A 19,473-nucleotide genomic window follows, 5' to 3' on the forward strand; every position below is an offset into this window, starting at 1 on the left:
TGTGTGACCTTTGACCTGATAAAGTGTTCATGTTCACCCTCTCACCTGTCTCTGAGGTCATGTTTGTCCATGATGTGAAAATCATTTCTCTTTTTTCCACACTATTTAGTCATTAAGGACAAAAATGTCCACACTTGTTTTACATAAATAACTTATTTAGATAACTTAGGTTCGATTCCTGGATCAGGGGGAGGAGTTTATATGTTTCTGTTTTGAACGTGAAAAAAACATCACAGACGTGAGTGAATGATGACGTGAATGTCCTGCAGAGGATTTAAAGTGACATGTCGCCCGCCTGAGGAATTCTGAGGTATTATCGAAGCACTGGTGACAATGTTTAAAATAAAAAAAAAATCTTCGATTAGTTATTATTGAATTCATAGAAAAATCATACATATACACAAACAGAGTTAATACACATAAATACACCTAACAAACCCACTCTCTTATATTTTGCCTTAAACTTAAAACTAATAAAATCGTCTCACTCTCATGTGTTTGTTTACAGTAAAAACGCTCATTTTAAAATGATGATTTTATTGTTTTAAGGTTCTAATGTTTTGTCTAAATTTGATTCATCTAAGATTGTTTTTAAAGAACTATAAATAAAGTTGGTTTTGGATCATTTGGTCATTTATTTCGAATTTTTCTAATTCATGTTACAGCAGAGACAGTAGAGCACACGCACACACACACGCACACCCACCCACGCACGCACGCACACACGCACGCACACACATGCTTGGTTAATATCTCATCACCTCCAGGTCCTCGTGGTCCTCATGGTTAATGATTGAGGGTCAGCTGGTGACTTATTGACTGAAGACAGACTCAAGGCTGAGGACGCTGCTGTCTGTCCTCTGTCCAGCAAACCATGAAGGACAATGACACTCAAACTTGTTTCTTCTGTTCTTTTTTTTTTTGAGTCCTCATCTCTAACGTCTTTGTCTGCTCATCTCCACCTGGGTCGGCTGACCCCTGACCTGGAGGTCTGCAGACCCTCAGAGCTTCACTGTTTTTTGAACAAGGTTCCGATAAAAGCCTTGGGTTTTTCTTCTGGACAGATGCACCAGACCTCCTCAAAACCAGGACCAGGACCAGAGCTAGTTCAGTCTGAATCTGCAGCAATGGCTGATGGGAAGCGGCGTGGCGGTGGCAGGGTGTCTCCTCCAGATAACGGGTGGGGCTGGGTGATCGTTGGCTCGTGCTTCATGGTGATGATGTGCACACGAGCATTTACCAGGTAACACACACACACATGCATGCATGCGCACACACACACACACACAGTTTAGCGTTAGCCTGTGTTTGTTTACCTGGGATTAACCCTGTCACACTCAGTGTTTATTAACAAACAAATGTCCATCATCAATGTCCAGTCACTGGACAGAGCTAAGCTAACAGTTTACAGTGTTTATGCTAAGCTAGGCTAACCGTATGCTAAGGTGTCAGAGAGGGAAACTCTGTGACCTGACACCTGAGGGGCGTGGCCTCTTCAGGACAGTGAACCGTGTGACCTGTCTCAGCCATGAAGGTCTCACTGTGAGACTCTGACACCTGAACAAACACCAGTCACACGCTGCCTTCAGGTCCAGGAGAGACGCAAACGTGAGGACAAGAGGATGACAACATGACATGGGGAGGACTAACGGAGACGACTAACGGGACGACTAAAGGGGAGGACTAACGCGACGACTAACGGGGCGACTAATGTGGACGTTTTATCAGGAACTGACACATCAGGACATGATGGGGGAATCAAACCCTTAACCCTGTGGTTAGCTGCTCAGTCACTGCGTCATCAGAGTGGTTTTCATCGCTTCTGTAGGAAAGGATCTGCCCACTGACATCATCACTGGGCTGAACCGGACACAATTAGTCTGAACGTGTCAGAACAGGTCTTCTGAATGGTTACACCAATCATGTACCATGTGACTGTTGTTTAATCTCCACGTGTTGTTTTAGTTCCGGTTCTCTCAGTTGAACCAGTTTAACTTTTAACTCCAGTTACATAACTGCAGTTCACTCTGGTCCACCAGCTAGCGTCTGTGTGTTTGTGTGTGTGACATAACACACTCTCAGCTGATAGGAAGCCAGATCGACAGCTTGCTGCCGATCACTGATCAGTACCTGATGAGTTCTCCTCTTTACGTCTGCAGGTGCATCTCCATCTTCTTCGGGGAGTTTCATGCTCACTTTGGAGCTGACTACGCTGCTACAGCCTGGGTCCACAGTCTGGTGGACTGCGCCACCATGCTGTGTGGTGGGTACTGCATAGGGGGATCAGGGGACACAACCCAGACCAGGGGATTGGGGGGAGGGGCACCATCTAGATGAGGCGACATGGGGGACATCACCCAGACTGGGGAATGTGGAGGACACCACCAAGACTTGGGGACAAGGGGAACACTGCTAAAAACCAGGGGATGAACCAGGGAACAAGGGGGACAACAAAGGATGGCTTCACTCTGTGACATCACCTAAATGTTTAAACAAGGGGGACACCACTCAGACTGTAGGGGGCAGCACTCTGAACTCCCTGTCCCTGTGTGTTCAGCTCCTGTGGGCAGTTTGGTCGCTAATCGATGGTCCTGTCGTGTGGCAGTGATGGTTGGTGGACTCTTGTCCTCCTGTGGACTCCTTCTCAGTTCTTTCTGCAGCAGCCTGGAGATGCTCTACTTCACCATGGGAGTCGTCACAGGTCAACACTCAGGACATGTCCTCCTTGTCCACAGTGTCCTTGCGTACCTCACTCTTGTGTCCTCACTCTTAAACGTTCTCCGTCTCCAGGTCTGGGTTTCGCACTGTGTTACACGCCTGCTCTCGCCATGGTGGGCTGTTATTTCCGCCAGAGGAAGGCGCTGGCATACGGTATCGCGTCATCGGGCAGCGGGATTGGGACGTTCGTGTTGGCTCCCACCGTGCAGCTGTTGATCGAGCTGTACTCGTGGAGGGGGGCGCTGCTCATCCTCAGCGCCTTCGTTGCCAACCTCTGCGTCTGCGGGGCGCTGCTTCGACCAATCACACTGCGGGAGGAGGAGGAAGGGGCGGAGCCAGTGGGGGAAGAGAGGCCAGGTGAGAACCTGTCCATGTCCTTGTTGCTTCTGTTTCAGGTCCTGAGGACGCCTCAGGTAACCTGAGACCAAACATATGAGGACATCACTGTCTGTTGCAGATGCAGGTACCATCTTGCCGTCAATTGCTGAACTCGCAATAAAAGAATCTCAGGACGTCCCACAGTTGCCCGCTGTGTTGCCATCACATTCATCTATACCACTGCTGCCCCGGGTGATGGGAAACTCCACTGCTCAGACGCAGAGCATCCTGTCCAATAAGGATTACCGTTTCCTGCTGCTGCCAGACTTCCTGTTCTTGGCCTTGTCCTTCCTGTTCCTGAGCAGCGGCTGCAGCCTTCCCTTTGTCTACCTGTTTCCTTACGCTGTTAGTGCTGGGGTGTGTTACCAGAAAGCCACCTTCCTCGTGTCCATACTGGGAATCATCAGCATCGTGGGGAGCATCACGTTCGGCTGGCTGACTGACCTCAGGTACGACTGAGTTACGTTATCAAATGGATAATCCAGAAGTAACATGCGACAGGACGCCGCCCTCTGGATAGACGTAGTCATGTCACTGACTGTGTGCTTTGTGTCTCAGGTGTCTGAAGCCGTACTGTCTGCTCTGTTACGCCGTCTCCGTGGCGATGGAGGGTCTCAGCTGCCTCTTTGTTCCAGCGCTTCACTCCTTCCCGCTCCTCGTACCCTTCGCCGTCCTCTACGGATACTTTGACGGCGCCTATGTCGCTCTGATCCCAGTGGTGACATTGGATGTGGTGGGAGCTTCGTACCTGTCTTCGGCTCTGGGCGTGATCTACTTCCTCCATGCTATCCCGTACCTCCTCAGCCCGCCCACTGCAGGTAAGAGATATGACCATGCTAACCCTGCTTTACCGCCACTAACAAAAACCTAAGCCAACTAAATCCGGGAGTTTTTAAAATATTTGAAATGTAACTTGTCCCTTATTGGTGAGGTTGGGGGCCCAAATCATATTCTGTGGGGCCCCATAAAGGCTTTGGCTGGCCCTGCTCCTCTGCTATTGGTGGAATTGAACTGAAACTGATCACCATGGAAACTTGGCTGACACTTGCGTGAGGGCCCCCTGCTGCTGAGACGCAGATTTTAGCTTCATCACAAAAGACTTAGCTAACACATATATGTATGTTTATATATATGTATATATATATATATACACACACATATATACATATATATATATACACACTGAGTTAATGCTTTTACCTGTAACACGGTGGTAATGCTAGCATTTTGCTCATTTTTTTAACTCTGAAATGATCAACATTTGAACCGTGTCGTTTTCCAGCGTCATTAGCACTTCAACATTCTGTGCTAGCATTATACGTTCAACATTAGCATTCAGATGTCAATATTAGCCTCTCAAGAATTATCAGCATTTTTTTTTTAACAATTTTAAAAACAGACCTTTTACTTACATTAAAATGTAGAAGTTGATTTTGGAGGGAAACTGCATCACAGTGAAGGAGGCGGAGTTAACGTGAACGTTATTTCTCTTCTTCTCTTGTTTCGCAGGTTGGCTCGTTGACTTCACACAAAACTACACGGCCCCCTTCTTGCTCAGTGCCGCCGCCCTGCTAGCCAGCGCGCTCATCCTGCTCACAGTCACCGTGATCCGTTACTGGCGTCGCGGCCAAAGACGCCACGCACAAGCCCCGCCCCCATAAGCCCACGTCATCAGACTGTGACCTCGTCTGTGTCTCAGAGGAAACGACGACGAGAGCCGTGATTGGATGATTCACCCACCAATCAAAATATTATCTTAATTTACGATTAATCGCAGGATACTTTTTTATTCATGGATTTTGTTTGGTTCATAAAAGTTTAGAAAAAAAACGAGAACAATCTTCAAAATAAACAACTTTTGTTTTATAAACATTTGCTATGAAAAAAATAAATCATGTTTTTGTTTGACAAAAATAAAACTTAGTGTAGTTCTCAGAGAACCACAGTTACTCAAGTAACCTAATCTGATGACATTACAAAGACAGTGATGCATTCAGAGACTGACAAGAGAAATTACACAAATCATTTTGTCAGAAAATTCAATCATAATAACTATTATTGTTATAATCATTATAATTATTATTCTCAGGTAGTTTTTCTTTGTTAGATGACATTTGTTAGTCAGAGGAGCGACGACGACGCTGCTGTCACTTCCTGTTACTGTCAAAATAAAAGCTGTGCCACAGAAGCTGTTGCTGTTCTACGTTAGAACTTTTACAGGAAACATCGTGAAGGCGTCGTCAAACGTAGAGACTGTTGTTTATTTGTTAATTAAAAGGAACATTCGCATTTCCTGTTTGTTCTTAAACTTTTTTTGAGCCTTCTCAGCCACTGTAGAGTAAAGGAGGCGTGAAGGAGGCGGGGCATAACTTTTATTTTTAAAAAAATACATGTGATCGTTTTATTTGACCCCGACGACAAAAACGTTAAGTTATAACAAAACAAAAACTGTACAGTCAATGAAGATGTTGGTGACGTCACCACATGATGATGATGTCACTTCCTGCAGGTTTTGGAGCGCAGTTGTCTCCTGATGATGACGTGGTCACTCTCCTTCTCGTCCTCCGCTCCTCCTGTCGTCTGCGCACACACACACACACACACACACACACGCACAGACACGTTAACCGGACATCCTGATGAGTCACATGACCACACTAAGGCAGTGGTCATGTGACTCCTGACAGATCATGTGAGGACATAAAATGGCCGCCTGTTTTCACCATGGTGGGAGAATCAAAGAGCGGGGACGAGGCGTCCATCTTGTAAAGTTTCCTCCGTCCTCGCCGGGGTTTGGTTGCAGTGGGGACGTTCTCCCCGTCCACAGAGTGTCCACTGACCAGACCCATAATGGTCTTTGCTGCAGGGACAGAGGGACAGGATTGTGTCACTATGACGTCACAGAGACCAGAGTGTCTTTGGTGGACATGGGTCCCCTGACCTTTGCTGCTCAGGATGGACGGTGAGCTCTGGAGCATGTCCCCGATCTTCTGAAGAGCACCGTCCCTCTTGTCCTTCACCGCCGGGGACGACTGAGGGCACATCACATGAGTCAACAATCTGTCCGTCTCTGTCTTCTGTCTTCTCACACACACACACACACACACACACACATACACACATACACACATACACACATATACACACACACACACACACACACACACACACACACACACCTGTTGTCTCACCTGTGTCTTGGTGCCAGTCTTTGCTTTTCCTCTGTTTCTCTTGTTCTCACTGAAAACCAGACCCTGACAGACACACACACAAACACAAAAACACACACACAGAGAGAGATCATGTGACACACACAGTGAGATCATGTGACACACACAGTGAGATCATGTGACACGCACACACAGTGAGATCATGTGACACACACACAGTGAGGTCATGTGACACACAGTGAGATCATGTGACACACACACACAGTGAGATCATGTGACACATAGAGAGACGTACATGTACACACACAGTGAGATCATGTGACACACAGACACAGTGGGATCATGTGACACAGACAGACATACACAGTGAGATCATGTGACACTCACACAGTCAGATCATGTGACACACACCGACAGACACAGTGAGATCACGTGACACAGACACACACTGACACACACAGTCAGATCATGTGAGACACACAGTGAGATCATGTGACATAGACAGTGAGATCATGTGACATAGACAGTGAGATCATGTGACACAGACAGTGAGATCATGTGACACAGACAGTGAGATCATGTGACACACACAGTGTGATCATGTGACACACACAGTGTGATCATGTGACACAGACACACACAGTGAGATCATGTGACACAGACACACACACACAGACAGAGTGAGATCATGTGACACAGACAGAGTGAGATCATGTGACACAGACAGACAGACAGACACAGTGAGATCATGTGACACACACACAAAGTGAGGTCATGTGACAGACACAGTGAGATCACGTGACACAGACACACACCGACAGTCAGATCATGTGAGACACAGTGAGATCATGTGACAGACACAGACACACACAGTGTGATCATGTGACACACACAGTATGATCATGTGACACACAGTGTGATCATGTGACACAGACACACACAGTGAGATCATGTGACACAGACACACACACACAGACAGAGTGAGATCATGTGACACAGACAGACAGACACAGTGAGATCATGTGACACTCACACAGTCAGATCATGTGACACACACACAAAGTGAGGTCATGTGACAGACACAGTGAGATCACGTGACACAGACACACACCGACAGTCAGATCATGTGAGACACACAGTGAGATCATGTGACACACACAGTGAGATCATGTGACACACACACAGTGAGATCATGTGACACACAGTGTGATCATGTGACACACACACACAGTGAGATCATGTGACACACAGTGTGATCATGTGACACACAGTGTGATCATGTGACACACACACAGTGAGATCATGTGACACACACACAGTGAGATCATGTGACAGTGTGATCATGTGACACACAGTGAGATCATGTGACACACACACACAGTGAGATCATGTGACACACACACACAGTGAGATCATGTGACACACACACAGTGAGATCATGTGACACACAGACACACGCATACCTTCACCTCGCAGCTCTTCCTCTTCCTCCCCGTGGTTCTGTTGCTTTTCTTCGTGTCCTCCATGTTGGTCCTCAGAGGAGAGACAGGGACGTCCTACACACACACACACACACACACACACACACACAGGTCAAAGGTCACAGTCCATAACATTTCATAATTCCACTGAAAACAAAGATCAAACATTTCAGATAAAAACTAGTCTCAGTTCAGGCTCCGCCTCCTGTCTGAGGTGACTCCTCCCCCTTCCCAAAACTAAAGCACACTGATCTACAGTGAGAGAAACTCACCCGTGTAGTGTTCTCTCTCTGGAGTCTCTCTAGCTCTCTCTTCACTGCCTCATACTCTCGGCTCCTCCCTCCTTCATTTTCCTCCTCCTCCTCTCGTCTCCTCCTCCTCTCCTGGAGTCTGTGCATCTCCTCCTTCAGCTCCTCAACCACCGGCAACGCCTGCTTCTCTTTCTGCTGCAGCTCTGACAGTCAATTACAGTAATCAGATTACAGTAATCAGATTACTGTAATCAGATTACTATCTGACAGTCAGGACACGTCAGAGACAGGAGGACACTTCTCTCCGTCTCACCTCGTCTCTCATCTGTCCTCTTCTCCTCCTGTGATCTCTCCATCCCCTCAAGTTGTCCTCGCAGAGCTCCGCCCTCCGACTCTAGCGCTGCCCTTAGGCGGGAGAATTCTGCTCTCTGATTGGCCAACTCCTCTGTGAGCTCTGCACACCGGCTCTCACTGTGAGAGGAAAGAGAGTAGGAGACGGTAAAGAGGAGGAGCCAGGGACAGAAGACTATCAATAATCAATAATCACTGACCTGTGTATGAGCGCCTCCTGCAGATGCTGGAGCTGCTGAGATTTATCAGCTGATCGCTCTAGCGCCGCCTCGCTCTCCTTCTTCAGCTCCTCTATGACTGCGTGGAACGTGCTGATGCCCCGCCCCTCCTGCCCAATCATTACATCAACCCAGCTATCAATCAATCAATCAATTATGGATAAAAGGTCTTCTTCATGTGTGAGATGATGAGTGAGTGTGGACGGACCTGGACTTCATGTCTCAGTTTGTCCCTCTCCTCCCGCAGACTGATGATGGTCTTGTTCCTCTCCTCTGATTGGCTCTGCAGCTGCTGGAGGCGGGACTCTGCGGGGGCAAGTTGCTCTGATAGGCTGTCACACCTGTGAGTCCTCTCTGTGAGCTGCGTCTGCACACTGGTCACCTGATCACAGGTAAGAAGAACAATAAGGGTAGGAGGAGGAGAAAGGGGAGGAGAAAGGGACAGAGCTGTACCTGCGTCTGCAGTGTGAACATCCCGTTGACCAGAGCTTTGTTCTCCTTGGACAGTCGAGAAGTTTCCCTCTGCTCCAACTCCAGAGACGACAACACTGAGACACAGTTTGGACACGCCTCCAGGTCTGAGACCTTCTGCTCCTTCTTCACCTCCTCCCGCCTCCTCAGCACCTCCTCTCGTCTCCTCTGCCCCGCCTCCCACTCTCTCAGCTGTGCGATGGTCTCCTCGTTGTTCTTCTTCACCTCCTCCAGCTGCTCCTCCCGCCTCCTTAGCTCCTCCTCTCGCCTCCTCTGCCCCGACTCCCACTCTCTCAGCTGTGCGATGGTCTCCTCGTAGTTCTTCTTCACCTCCTCCAGCTGCTCCTCCCGCCTCCTTAGCTCCTCCTCTCGCCTCCTCTGCCCCGCCTCACGCTCTCTCAACTGTGCGATGGTCTCCTCGTTGTTCTTCTTCACCTCCTCCAGCTGCTCCTCCCGCCTCCTCAGCTCCTCCTCTCGCCTCCTCTGCCCTGCCTCCCACTCTCTCAGCTGTGCGATGGTCTCCTCGTTGTTCTTCTTCACCTCCTGCAGCCTCCAGATCTCCTCCTCCAGAGCCACTGAGGAGAAGGAACATTTACAACTGTGGAAAAAAGACAAAACTCCTCCCACCTCTATTCTAGGCCACACCTTCTCTGTCCTCCCCGTGTGTGTGTGTGTGTGTGTGTGTGTACCTGTAGAGTGTCCGGTGAGACAGCTGTGGACACTCTGAGCGTCCTCTCTGATCTTCTCCAGGTCGCCAGTCATTGAACTGATGATCCCCTCCAACAGAGCCACTTCCTGTCGTCATCATCATCATCATCATCATCAGTGTCTGCCTCACTGTTGCCTTGGTAACAAGGCTGTGTGTGTGTGTGTGTGTGTGTGTGTGTGTATGTGAGACCTTGGTGCTGTCGTCAGCAGCAGACAGATCCACCGTCTTATTCACCAGGTTCTTCAGGATCTCCACTCGTTTCTCTGCTCGCTCCTCCAGGATCTCTCTCTCCTTCTCCAGACGATCACTGACACACACACACACACACACACACATCAGTACTGTCCAGCTGATGATGATGGTGATGATGAAGGTCAGGTACCTGTAGTCTTTCTCCATCTTGTTAAAAAGCTCCATGAACTCAGCGCTGACCTCTTCTCTGATCTGAGCCTCCTGAACCAAACGTAGCGCCGCCTGCTGGCTGGACTGCACACGCACAGACAGACAGACAGACAGACAGACAGTGAAGTCCCTGAACACAACATCAGACAAACTAACAAAGAGCTTCAGGTGTTGATCACCTTCTGTTCCTCCTCGTCTTCCTCGCCTCCTGCCTCCAGCACTGTTCCCTCCATCATACTCTCCTCCTCCTCCTCTTCATCATCCTCATCCTCCAGCACGTCCTCCAGCGTCGTCTCCCAGGCAACCATCGAGCTCTTCCTCCCACGCCCCGACACGTTGCGGCGCCGGTCGGCCTCGTCAATGATGAGCGACAGCTCCATGGCCGACCTGTGGGGGGCCTCGTCCTCTGGGACAACGGGCCTAGAGGTCAACACCACCACCTGCACGAGGACACGCCCCCATGTTAGCTACAGGTGTGTGTGTGTGTGTGTGTGTGTGTGTGTGTGTGTACACCTTTTGAGCGAGGGCAGAGAACTTGAGCACGTTGAGAGTCTCGTCGAAGGACGTCGTGCTCTGGTTGATGTTGACGACCATGGAGACGCGTCCAGCACCACAGAAGAAGAACTGCAGGAGGTGAGTCAGTTTAGACTCTCTGAACGGGACATGTTTCTGGAACCTGGACAGACAGGCGGTGTCAGAGTGATCATTATTTACTCACATTTAATTGTACAATAATGAACTACAATAACTGTCTGATAATAATATGAATACATTCAGAGACAGTGCAACCCTTATTTAACTCAGTGCCATATGTCAGTACATCTTTTGTGATTTCACTCCCGCCCTCATAGATAACCTTGTTGATAGTACAGCAGCCTCACTGCGTACTACATTAGATTGTGTTGCCCCTCTGAAAAAGAAAGTGGTGAATCAGATGAGACGAGCACCATGGTTTAACTCCAATACTCGTGCTCTTAAACAGGCGTTACGTAGATTAGAAAGAACATGGTGTTCCAATAACCTAGAAGAATTTTATATAGCCTGGAAAGATGGTTTTGTAGCTTACAAAAAAGCCCTACACAAAGCTAGAGTTGCCTATTATTCTTCATTAATTGACTTATTGGGACTGACTCATCTTTTAGCACAAGAGCTTTAGAAGCACCAGGTGCACAGTTAGACAGTTTCTCCCCTATAGATCTCCCTGAGTTAACATCATTAGTTTCATCATCTAAGCCATCAACCTGTCAGTTAGATCCTATCCCCACCAAACTGTTTAAAGATTTGTTTCCTTTAATTAACAGCTCTATATTGACTCAAATTAATCTATCCTTATTAACTGGATATGTGCCCCAAACGTTTAAAATAGCAGTTATTAAACCCCTTCTCAAAAAAGCGACCCTTGACCCAGATATGTTAGCTAATTACCGACCTTAGCTAACATCTAAGATGAAATAAATCAGGTTGTTCAACTCCAGGAATGTCTCAGAGACATTAAGTCCTGGATGACCTGTAACTTTCTACTTTTAAGCTTTTATACTCGGCCCTAAACACCTCAGAGAAAAACTTTCTGATCACATTGTCACTTTAGATGACATCACCATGGCTTCCAGTTCCACTGTGAGGAACCTTGGAGTTACTTTTGACCAGGAAATGTCATTTGATTCACACATAAAACTCATTTCCAGAACATCCTTCTTCCACCTGCGGAACATTATGAACATTAGAAACATTCTGTCTTTACAGGATGCTGAAAAACTAGTTCATGCTTTTGTTACATGTAGATTAGATTACTGTAACTCCTTATTATCAGGATGTTCCAACAAGTCTGTTAGAACCCTTCAGTTCATTCAAAATGCTGCAGCACGAGTTCTGACAGGAACTAGAAAGAGAGACCATATAACTCCAGTGTTAGCTTCTCTACACTGGCTCCACCCACAGTTTAGACTCAATTTAAAATCCTCCTCCCCACGTACAAAGCACTTAATGGTCAGGCCCCTTCATACCTGAAAGACCTAGTCTTACCTTATCACCCTAACAGACCACTTAGGTCACAAAATACAGGTTTACTTGTGGTTCCCAGAGTCTGTAAGAGCAGAATGGGAGGCAGAGGCTTCAGTTACCAGGCTCCTCCTCTCCTGTGGAACCAGCTTCCAATGACAGTTCGGGAGGCGGAGCCTCTCTCTGTATTTAAAGTTAGACTTCAAACTTTCCTTTTGGATAAAGCTTATAGTTAGAGCTGGTTCAGGGAAACCTGGACCAGCTCTTAGTTATGCTGCTATAGAACTAGACTGCTGGGGGATTTTTCCTGTGGTGCAGGCACATTCACTCTCTCACTTTTTATATGTCATTAACCTTGTCTCTTTCTCTCCCTAGTTTGTGTCTTTCCTTCCTTCTCCCTCTCTCTCTCTGTATCCTCATCTTGCAGGTTGCAGGATCAAGATCCAGTTTTCGAGGCGACCCATATCATATATATCATCACCATTATTATTGTGCCATAATAATATCATTAACTGTATAAACTTGTAACTTGATCTCTTCTGTCTCTACCTCATCTCCCTCTTGTCCTTTCTCTCCCCCCCTTTCTGTCCCCCACCTCTCGGCTGTCCCCCATTTTCCTTTCACCCCAACCGGTGGAGGCAGACGACTGCACATCTCTGAGCCTGGTTCTGTCAGAGATTTCTTCTTCTGTTAAGAGGGAGTTTTTTCTCTCCACTGATGCCTAGTGTTTGCTCATTGTGTGAACTGTTGGGGTTCTCTGCTCTCTTGATGTTTATGTACAGTGCCTTGTTATGATTTGGCGCTATACAAATAAATTGAATTGAATTGAGACAAACAGACAGTGTCACGATAGACAGACAGTGTCAGAGACAGACAGACAGTGTCAGAGACAGAAAGACAGGTTGTGGTCATACTTGGCGTGCTGGTTGAGTCTCATGACCTTGATACACTTCCCAAGCGTCATCAGAGACGTGTTGATGTTTCCCGCCTCCTTCAGTCTCTCTCCTGTGTTGTGAGTCCGAGAACATCGTTCAGAGCCGGCGAGGTCACACAGAGACAACCTGAAGACACACACGTCAGTGACGACAGCGACAACAACAACACCACAGAGAGACATGTGGGCGGAGTCTTACTCGCTGATGCCGAGGATTCTGGGAACTCCAACATCGTCCACTCTGAGGATCCTGATGGAGAAGATGCTGTGGCTGTAGACACACACACACACACACACACAGAGACACATCAGGAATGTCATCAAAGGGGACATATAATGCAAAATCAACTTTTTAATCATTTTAATACTTATATTTAGGACTCTGGAGGCCCGACAAGTTGCCAAAGTGTGGAAAAAGAATACTCAGTCATGTTTTCGTGGTCCCCCTTAGTGTAAGTATAGGCGATAAAACATGTGATGTTGAATTCCCTTGCGATTGTGACGACACAATGCGCATTTTACCGCGAATGTTACCACCCCACCAGTAAGTTTAATTCCTTAGCTCCACCTTAGCTCCACCTTAGCTCCACCTTAGCTCCACCTTAGCTCCACCTTAGCTCCACCTTAGCTCCACCTTAGCTCCACCTTGTCCCTATAAAATGCGAGAGTGCAGACGAGGGAGGAAGAGCGGTATTATGTCATCGCGGAGGGACAAGTGTGCTGTTGGTGGCTGCACAGTGGAGCACAGTGTTTTACACAAACTTCCAGCCTCAGAGGATTTTATATATGAAGCTAATGTGCCGGATAAAGTCAGCAAACGTGTGTTCGTGTGTTCGCACCACTTCACATCAGACTGCGGCCAGCGGTCGCCGTATTTAGTCAGCGACCGTATTTCACCGACGTACAAACACACACATTGTTAAGAAAAGGTCAACTAGAGTTGATATTGTCAGAGAACTAGTGGAGGGAGGGGGAGAGGAATGGAGCGGAGGGAACAGGAGCTGAGCGAGTGAGCGCAGTAAATCAGGACAAATCAGAAAAATACATTTTCATTTTTTTTTTTTAACATCGTCCAAACAAATAAATCCGATTTCGATTTAAAATCGATGAATCGCCCAGCCCTAGTTGAACTGGGTGTGTGTTTGCCTGTGTCTCATTCGCATGTAAAGAGACCAGGCACAAAACCGAGTGTTCTGAAAGGGGGGGTTTGGCAGGGACTATTTTAACTTGGAGAAATAGGGTATAATATGTCCCCTTTAAGAACTGATGTTTGTAAAGTTTGACACACACACACCTCATAGAGAAAATCAGTGATTTTAACAACAACAACAACACACACACACACACACACACCTCATAGAGAAAATCAGTGATTTTAACAACAACAACAACAACACACACACACACACACACACCTCCATCACTAAGAATGATTCAGCATTTGAAATATTTTATTTAGACTGAACTCAAAGTGACCACACGAGGCAGCAGAGGAGCAGCAGCTCCTGTGTGTGATGTTAAAATCACTGGTTTTCTCTATGAGGTTTGGTGTGAGAGTGAGTGTGTGTGTGTGTGAGAGAGAGAGTGAGTGTGTGTGTGTGTGTGGGAGAGTTGGTGTGTGTGCGTGAGAGAGAGAGTGAGTCGTTTACAAACTTCAGTTTCTTGTTTGCAGCTGATAATCGTCTGTATGTAGAAAGAGTATTATGGGATGTGATGAGACACTGACCTCCTGCTCGACAAATGGTTCAGTCTGGTGGACGAGAAACTCTGGTTCTTCTTGCCGATCTTCATCACTCTGTACGCCTCCTCAGCACTGTCCACCTGAACCCAGCGCAGGTCTGACAGAGAAAGAGAGAGACAGAGGCAGATGTGTTTTCTTCAGTCAGAAAAATTTAACATCACAGTTTTCTTTTAATTAAAGAGCAGAGACACAGCCGCAGAGACACAGCCGCACGCACACACACACACACACACACCTTTGATGAAAGAGTTTCCTTTGACATCCTGAGACAGACGCAGCACCGCCCTCTTGTGGTGTCCCCCAACCTGAACATTAACATAATGATCAATGATTTTAGGCTAAAATATTATTATTATTATTAATAACAACAACAACAACAACAACAACAACAACAACACATCACATCACATTTATATAGCGCTTTTCTCGACACTCAAACGCTGTACAAACACAAAACAAAATACATATTCTTATATTGATTGAATTACCACTCCTGTGTGTGTGTGTGTGTGTGTGTGTGCGCGCATGCATGCATGAATGCGAGTTTCACCTGTTCCAGCAGGTCGTGGATGTTGTCGTTGTAAATCTCACAGAAACTAACCCACACGGAGAAACGCACGTTTGATCCCACGTCCAGACAGAAGCTGTCGTTGTCAGAGACGCTGTTCAGACTGCTGTCAGTGCTGAGGGAGGAGCCTGGACAGACAGACAGACACACACACACAGTCAGAGATGCAGCTGTTCTCATGGTGAAGAAGTTGTCAGAGACACTGACCTTCAAGAAACGTGGATCGTCCTGACGTGAGGTTTTTGTCGCTCTGTCGAGAGAAAACACGCTGATGTCCTCATACTGTCTCACAAAAGTGTGTGTGCCCGTGTGTGTGGGTGCGTGTCTCACCTCTTTGAACTGCCTCAGCAGGTTCTTCTTGCTGTTGCACTCTGCCACCTGCTGGTCAGGAGTCAGTCTGCTGAAGTCTCTGCAGCGCTGAGGCTTCAGGTCGCCGCGGCTGTACATCCGGCCCTCGATGCTGTTGAAGATGACGGACAGAGAGCGAGGCAGCAGACCTGAGTCGTGAGCCGGACCTGACACACAAAACAACACAGTTATCACATGATCAGACAGTTCAAGTCTTATTCTGGACCATCCACTGCTGCCTCCATCACTAAGTTCAAATGTCTGATTTTGTCATGTTCAGATTGACCTCAGTGACACAAAGTGACCACACAAGGCAGCAGAGGATCAGCAGCTCCTGTGACAAAATGTAATGCATTTCCACCGGCTCTACTCGCCCCGCCACAGCACGCTTTCAGTAGCATTTCCACGACCATAGTGCCAGGTAGTATTTTCAGTACCTGCTCAGACGAGGTTCCAAAAGCGTGCTGAGCAGGTAACTATGTGATGACTGGTCAGACTGACGGACACTGACCAGCCAGACTGACTTCACACACATTAATCAAGCCGAACAGTGGTGAACTGTAGATCAGTTAAAACGACTTAACAACCCTAAAAACCTGGTTAATCTCTAACAACTACAGGAGTCACAGTGTGTGTGTCGCGTAGAAAACAAAGTCACCGCAGTTTCACGCAGCCGTGCAGTGATGACTCCGCCCACGTTAAGTAGGTACTTTTTTTGTAGTGGAGATGCGACCTAAACCGCGCTGTGCTGGGGCAGGGCGAGGCGAGCCAGTGGAAACACGCCATAAAAATCCAGACGATCAAACACTGCTTCTGACCGAGGAACGTGAAGGTTTTCCCGGCGTTGGTGACTCCGTAGGTAAACACCAGACAGTTCCCTCCCTCCAGAACGTCCCGGACCAGACCACGGACAGAACCCTCGAACACAGTCCTCTGACTGGACTCTGGACCAAACACCTGGACAACAACATGAACACAGGGTTCTGCTGCTTCAGTCTGTGGAGCAGCTGCTCGTAGATGATGATGATGATGATGATGATGGAGTTACCTGAGTGAAACTGAACCTCTGAGCCGTCTGTGACTTATCACTCTGTCGGTTTGATTGACAGCTCCTCTGAGCTTTCAGGACCACAGTGTCTGGTCCTTCGATGGTCACACACTCCTGCACAGCGACAGACGACACAAGACAGATGACACAAGACAGGCGACACATGACACAAGACAGACGACACAAGAAAGACGTCACACGACAGAAGACACAAGACAGACGACACAAGAAAGACGTCACACGACAGAAGACACAAGACAGACGACACATGACACAAGACAGACGACACAAAAAAGACGTCACACGACAGAAGACACAAGACAGACGACACATCCACTGTAATATTTCATCTTTTTTATTATTATCATTATTATGATTAACAATAATAAGAAAAGTACTTGTGAATTACACAGAAACTTGATAAATAGTGTTTGAGTTGTAGATCAGTTACTGAACACGGCTCACATGTCGTGCTCAGGTGACGCCTGTGTTACCTGTGATTCTCCGCTGTTGCGCTCAGACACAGTGAACGGTCGAACCCTCAGATAAACCTGCAGGTTTTCTGACTGCACTGTAGCGCCCTCCTGCTGACGGAAGAGACACGGCAGTTACCACGTGTACACGACAACCTGGGCAGGTCACGTATCAACAAATCCATGGTTGTTTTTCTTTCTTCTGACCCAGTATAGCAGATATGTATATACATACATATTATTGTATTGTTTATACTCAGAATACTTTTATTATCCCAAAGGAAATTGTTTTGTTACAGTTGTTCCATATCAGACTCAGTGAGTAACAGAAAAAAAATTAAGACAAGTTAACAAGTTAAAATTAAAAAAAATATATTGTGTCACATGGTCAACTCACCTGTGCAGGTAGAGCTGTGAATTCACTCAGCAGGTCTCTCCTGATGTCATTCACCTCCACCGGTCCAACTCTCTCCAGCTTCCCAGCAAAACAAGACTCCATCATCTACACACACACACACACACACAATTGTCATCGCAATCAACAGCATGACACAAGCACGATTATTATTATTTGCTCCATAGACAAAGAAATCATTCAAACTCAATCATTTTTGATAACCTCATCATTTACATTTTTTTACATTATTTATCACCATCGTTATATTTAGGTGGTTAAATCCCTTCACACTGTGGTGACATGTGACACTAAAGGTGAACATCACCCCCATCCTCCGCTCCGCATTGAGTACGGAGTAAGGTCCTCCTGCACACCCACCACTGTCTGCACGGTGATGCCCCCACTGACCTCCTCACACCACACACGTCAGCCAGGACCCGGTCAGGCCAACAGCACCGCCTGCTCGCACCCAGGACACGGCTCAAGACCATGGGGGACAGAGCTTTCGAAGCTGCCGCTCCCCGTCTGTGGAATGCCCTTCCTGACCACCTCAGGGCTCCACAGACGGAGGATGCTTTTAAAAAAGAATTAAAACCTACCCTTTTAGAAAAGCATACAGATCATTTTTTTAAATTATCATTATCTTGTTTTTACTCTGTAGCACTTTGAGATTTGTTGTTCTAATGTAAAGTGCAATACAAATCAAATCTATTATTATTGCTATAATAACAACATCTGCCAATATCTCTTAGTTTAAAAACCTGCGTGTCTGCACGTGAAGGAGCAGAGGCGCGAGACAAACTTAAATGTGACGGAGTTCAGACGGAGTTCAGTGAGTAGAGCTACACTACTGCTAACGTTGTTGTTAGCATTAGCCACAACGAGACACTCGAACACACTCATGTTGTCAAACATGAGTGTGTTCACAGTTTGACATGTTGTCAAACTGTCACTCACCTTTTTATTTTTCACCAACAATCCGTTTTCAAAAGAACATTATTTCAGTTTAAGAGGCAGAAATCAGCGCGAAACCGTTGCCAGCTTCTTATTTTCTTCCTTGTTAGCTTCTCTTCGCGGGCTACTTTTAAACTGACGACGGAGAACCAATCACATCACAGACACGAGCACACGTCACACACGGTCCGTAGTCTCGCGAGACTTCTTCTTCTTTAGTTTGGCAGGCTAGACTTAGCTATGGCGTATTGCTGCCCCTACTGGTTGTTATTGAGACCTACATCCAATCGTGTTTAGTGAAGATAATCCACCACTGTTTTTGTTTGAAGCCAAGAATCCAGATTAAAAAGCGTGCTCATACTGAAGTGATTCCTTCTTTGACTGAACATGTTTTACTGTCTCACTCTCTCCACACTCACATTTGCCATCAGGATGCAGAGTTTAACGGTGCGGCTGCCCGTTACCGTGAGAAGACCAAAGTTGACGAAGTATGAAGAGAGAGAACCCGAAACAACCAACACGGGAAAAACACAAAACGGTACAAAATGACGAAGGAAAAGGTAAGAATGGATAAAAAACACATTATGATATTGAACACTGTATGAATAGTCATAGTCATGATAATTATATCATATAAATGTGATACTATATTGTATCAACGTGATAATTATATAAACGTGATACTATATTGTATCAACGTGATACTATATTGTATCAACGTGATAATTATATAAACGTGATACTATATTGTATCAACGTGATCATTATATAAACGTGATACTATATTGTGTAAACGTGATACTATATTGTATCAACGTGATAATTATATAAACGTGATACTATATTGTTTTCAACGTGATAAT

General features: G+C 46.6%; 2 protein-coding genes across 9 annotated transcripts; one reads left to right on the plus strand and one right to left on the minus strand.

The window, feature by feature from the left end:
* Positions 1-802: 802 nt before the first annotated feature.
* LOC131448443 (monocarboxylate transporter 12-B-like) lies at positions 803-4,951 on the plus strand. Its single transcript, XM_058620905.1, has 7 exons — positions 803-1,243; positions 2,160-2,263; positions 2,558-2,701; positions 2,791-3,075; positions 3,176-3,545; positions 3,655-3,914; positions 4,606-4,951. The coding sequence occupies exons 1-7, from the start codon at positions 885-887 to the stop codon at positions 4,755-4,757; spliced, it is 1,674 nt and encodes a 557-aa protein (XP_058476888.1). The 5' UTR covers positions 803-884; the 3' UTR covers positions 4,758-4,951.
* A 500-nt stretch (positions 4,952-5,451) lies between these two features.
* On the minus strand, positions 5,452-19,085 carry LOC131448442 (kinesin-like protein KIF20B). Of its 8 annotated transcripts, none has more exons than XM_058620904.1 (28): positions 18,614-18,803; positions 18,065-18,230; positions 17,657-17,761; positions 17,281-17,370; positions 16,787-16,900; positions 16,557-16,695; positions 15,721-15,905; positions 15,598-15,640; positions 15,373-15,518; positions 15,058-15,127; positions 14,808-14,919; positions 13,281-13,352; positions 13,062-13,208; positions 10,663-10,825; positions 10,329-10,589; positions 10,130-10,233; positions 9,937-10,054; positions 9,728-9,833; positions 9,021-9,613; positions 8,776-8,949; positions 8,550-8,677; positions 8,312-8,469; positions 8,020-8,201; positions 7,730-7,822; positions 6,288-6,350; positions 6,038-6,128; positions 5,820-5,956; positions 5,452-5,676 (listed from the first exon to the last, which is right to left on the minus strand). In XM_058620904.1, exons 3-28 carry the CDS (start codon positions 17,759-17,761, stop codon positions 5,593-5,595), a joined length of 3,678 nt encoding a protein of 1,225 aa, XP_058476887.1. In that variant the 5' UTR covers positions 18,065-18,230; positions 18,614-18,803; the 3' UTR covers positions 5,452-5,592. The 8 variants fall into 8 exon arrangements, with proteins under 8 accessions (XP_058476887.1, XP_058476884.1, XP_058476882.1 ...); XM_058620901.1 differs by having other exon boundaries at positions 17,281-17,373; XM_058620899.1 differs by lacking the exons at positions 18,065-18,230; positions 18,614-18,803 and adding an exon at positions 19,030-19,085 and having other exon boundaries at positions 7,736-7,822; positions 17,281-17,373.
* Positions 19,086-19,473: the final 388 nt, after the last annotated feature.

Source organism: Solea solea, chromosome 21 (genome assembly GCF_958295425.1).
Source record: "Solea solea chromosome 21, fSolSol10.1, whole genome shotgun sequence".
NCBI lineage: Eukaryota > Metazoa > Chordata > Actinopteri > Pleuronectiformes > Soleidae > Solea > Solea solea.

Bases quoted from the DNA above. Each gene is read 5' to 3' on its own strand.
- LOC131448443 (XM_058620905.1), top strand. From the start codon at position 885: ATGACACTCAAACTTGTTTCTTCTGTTCTTTTTTTTTTTGAGTCCTCA. The intron at 2,264-2,557 runs GTGGGTACTGCA...CTGTGTGTTCAG, and splicing joins CTGCGCCACCATGCTGTGTG to CTCCTGTGGGCAGTTTGGTC. The intron at 3,546-3,654 runs GTACGACTGAGT...TTTGTGTCTCAG, and splicing joins GGCTGGCTGACTGACCTCAG to GTGTCTGAAGCCGTACTGTC.
- LOC131448442 (XM_058620896.1), bottom strand. The intron at 15,128-15,372 runs GTGAAACTCGCA...GTTAATGTTCAG, and splicing joins TCCACGACCTGCTGGAACAG to GTTGGGGGACACCACAAGAG. The intron at 7,823-8,019 runs GTGAGTTTCTCT...GTGTGTGTGTAG, and splicing joins AGAGAGAGAACACTACACGG to GACGTCCCTGTCTCTCCTCT.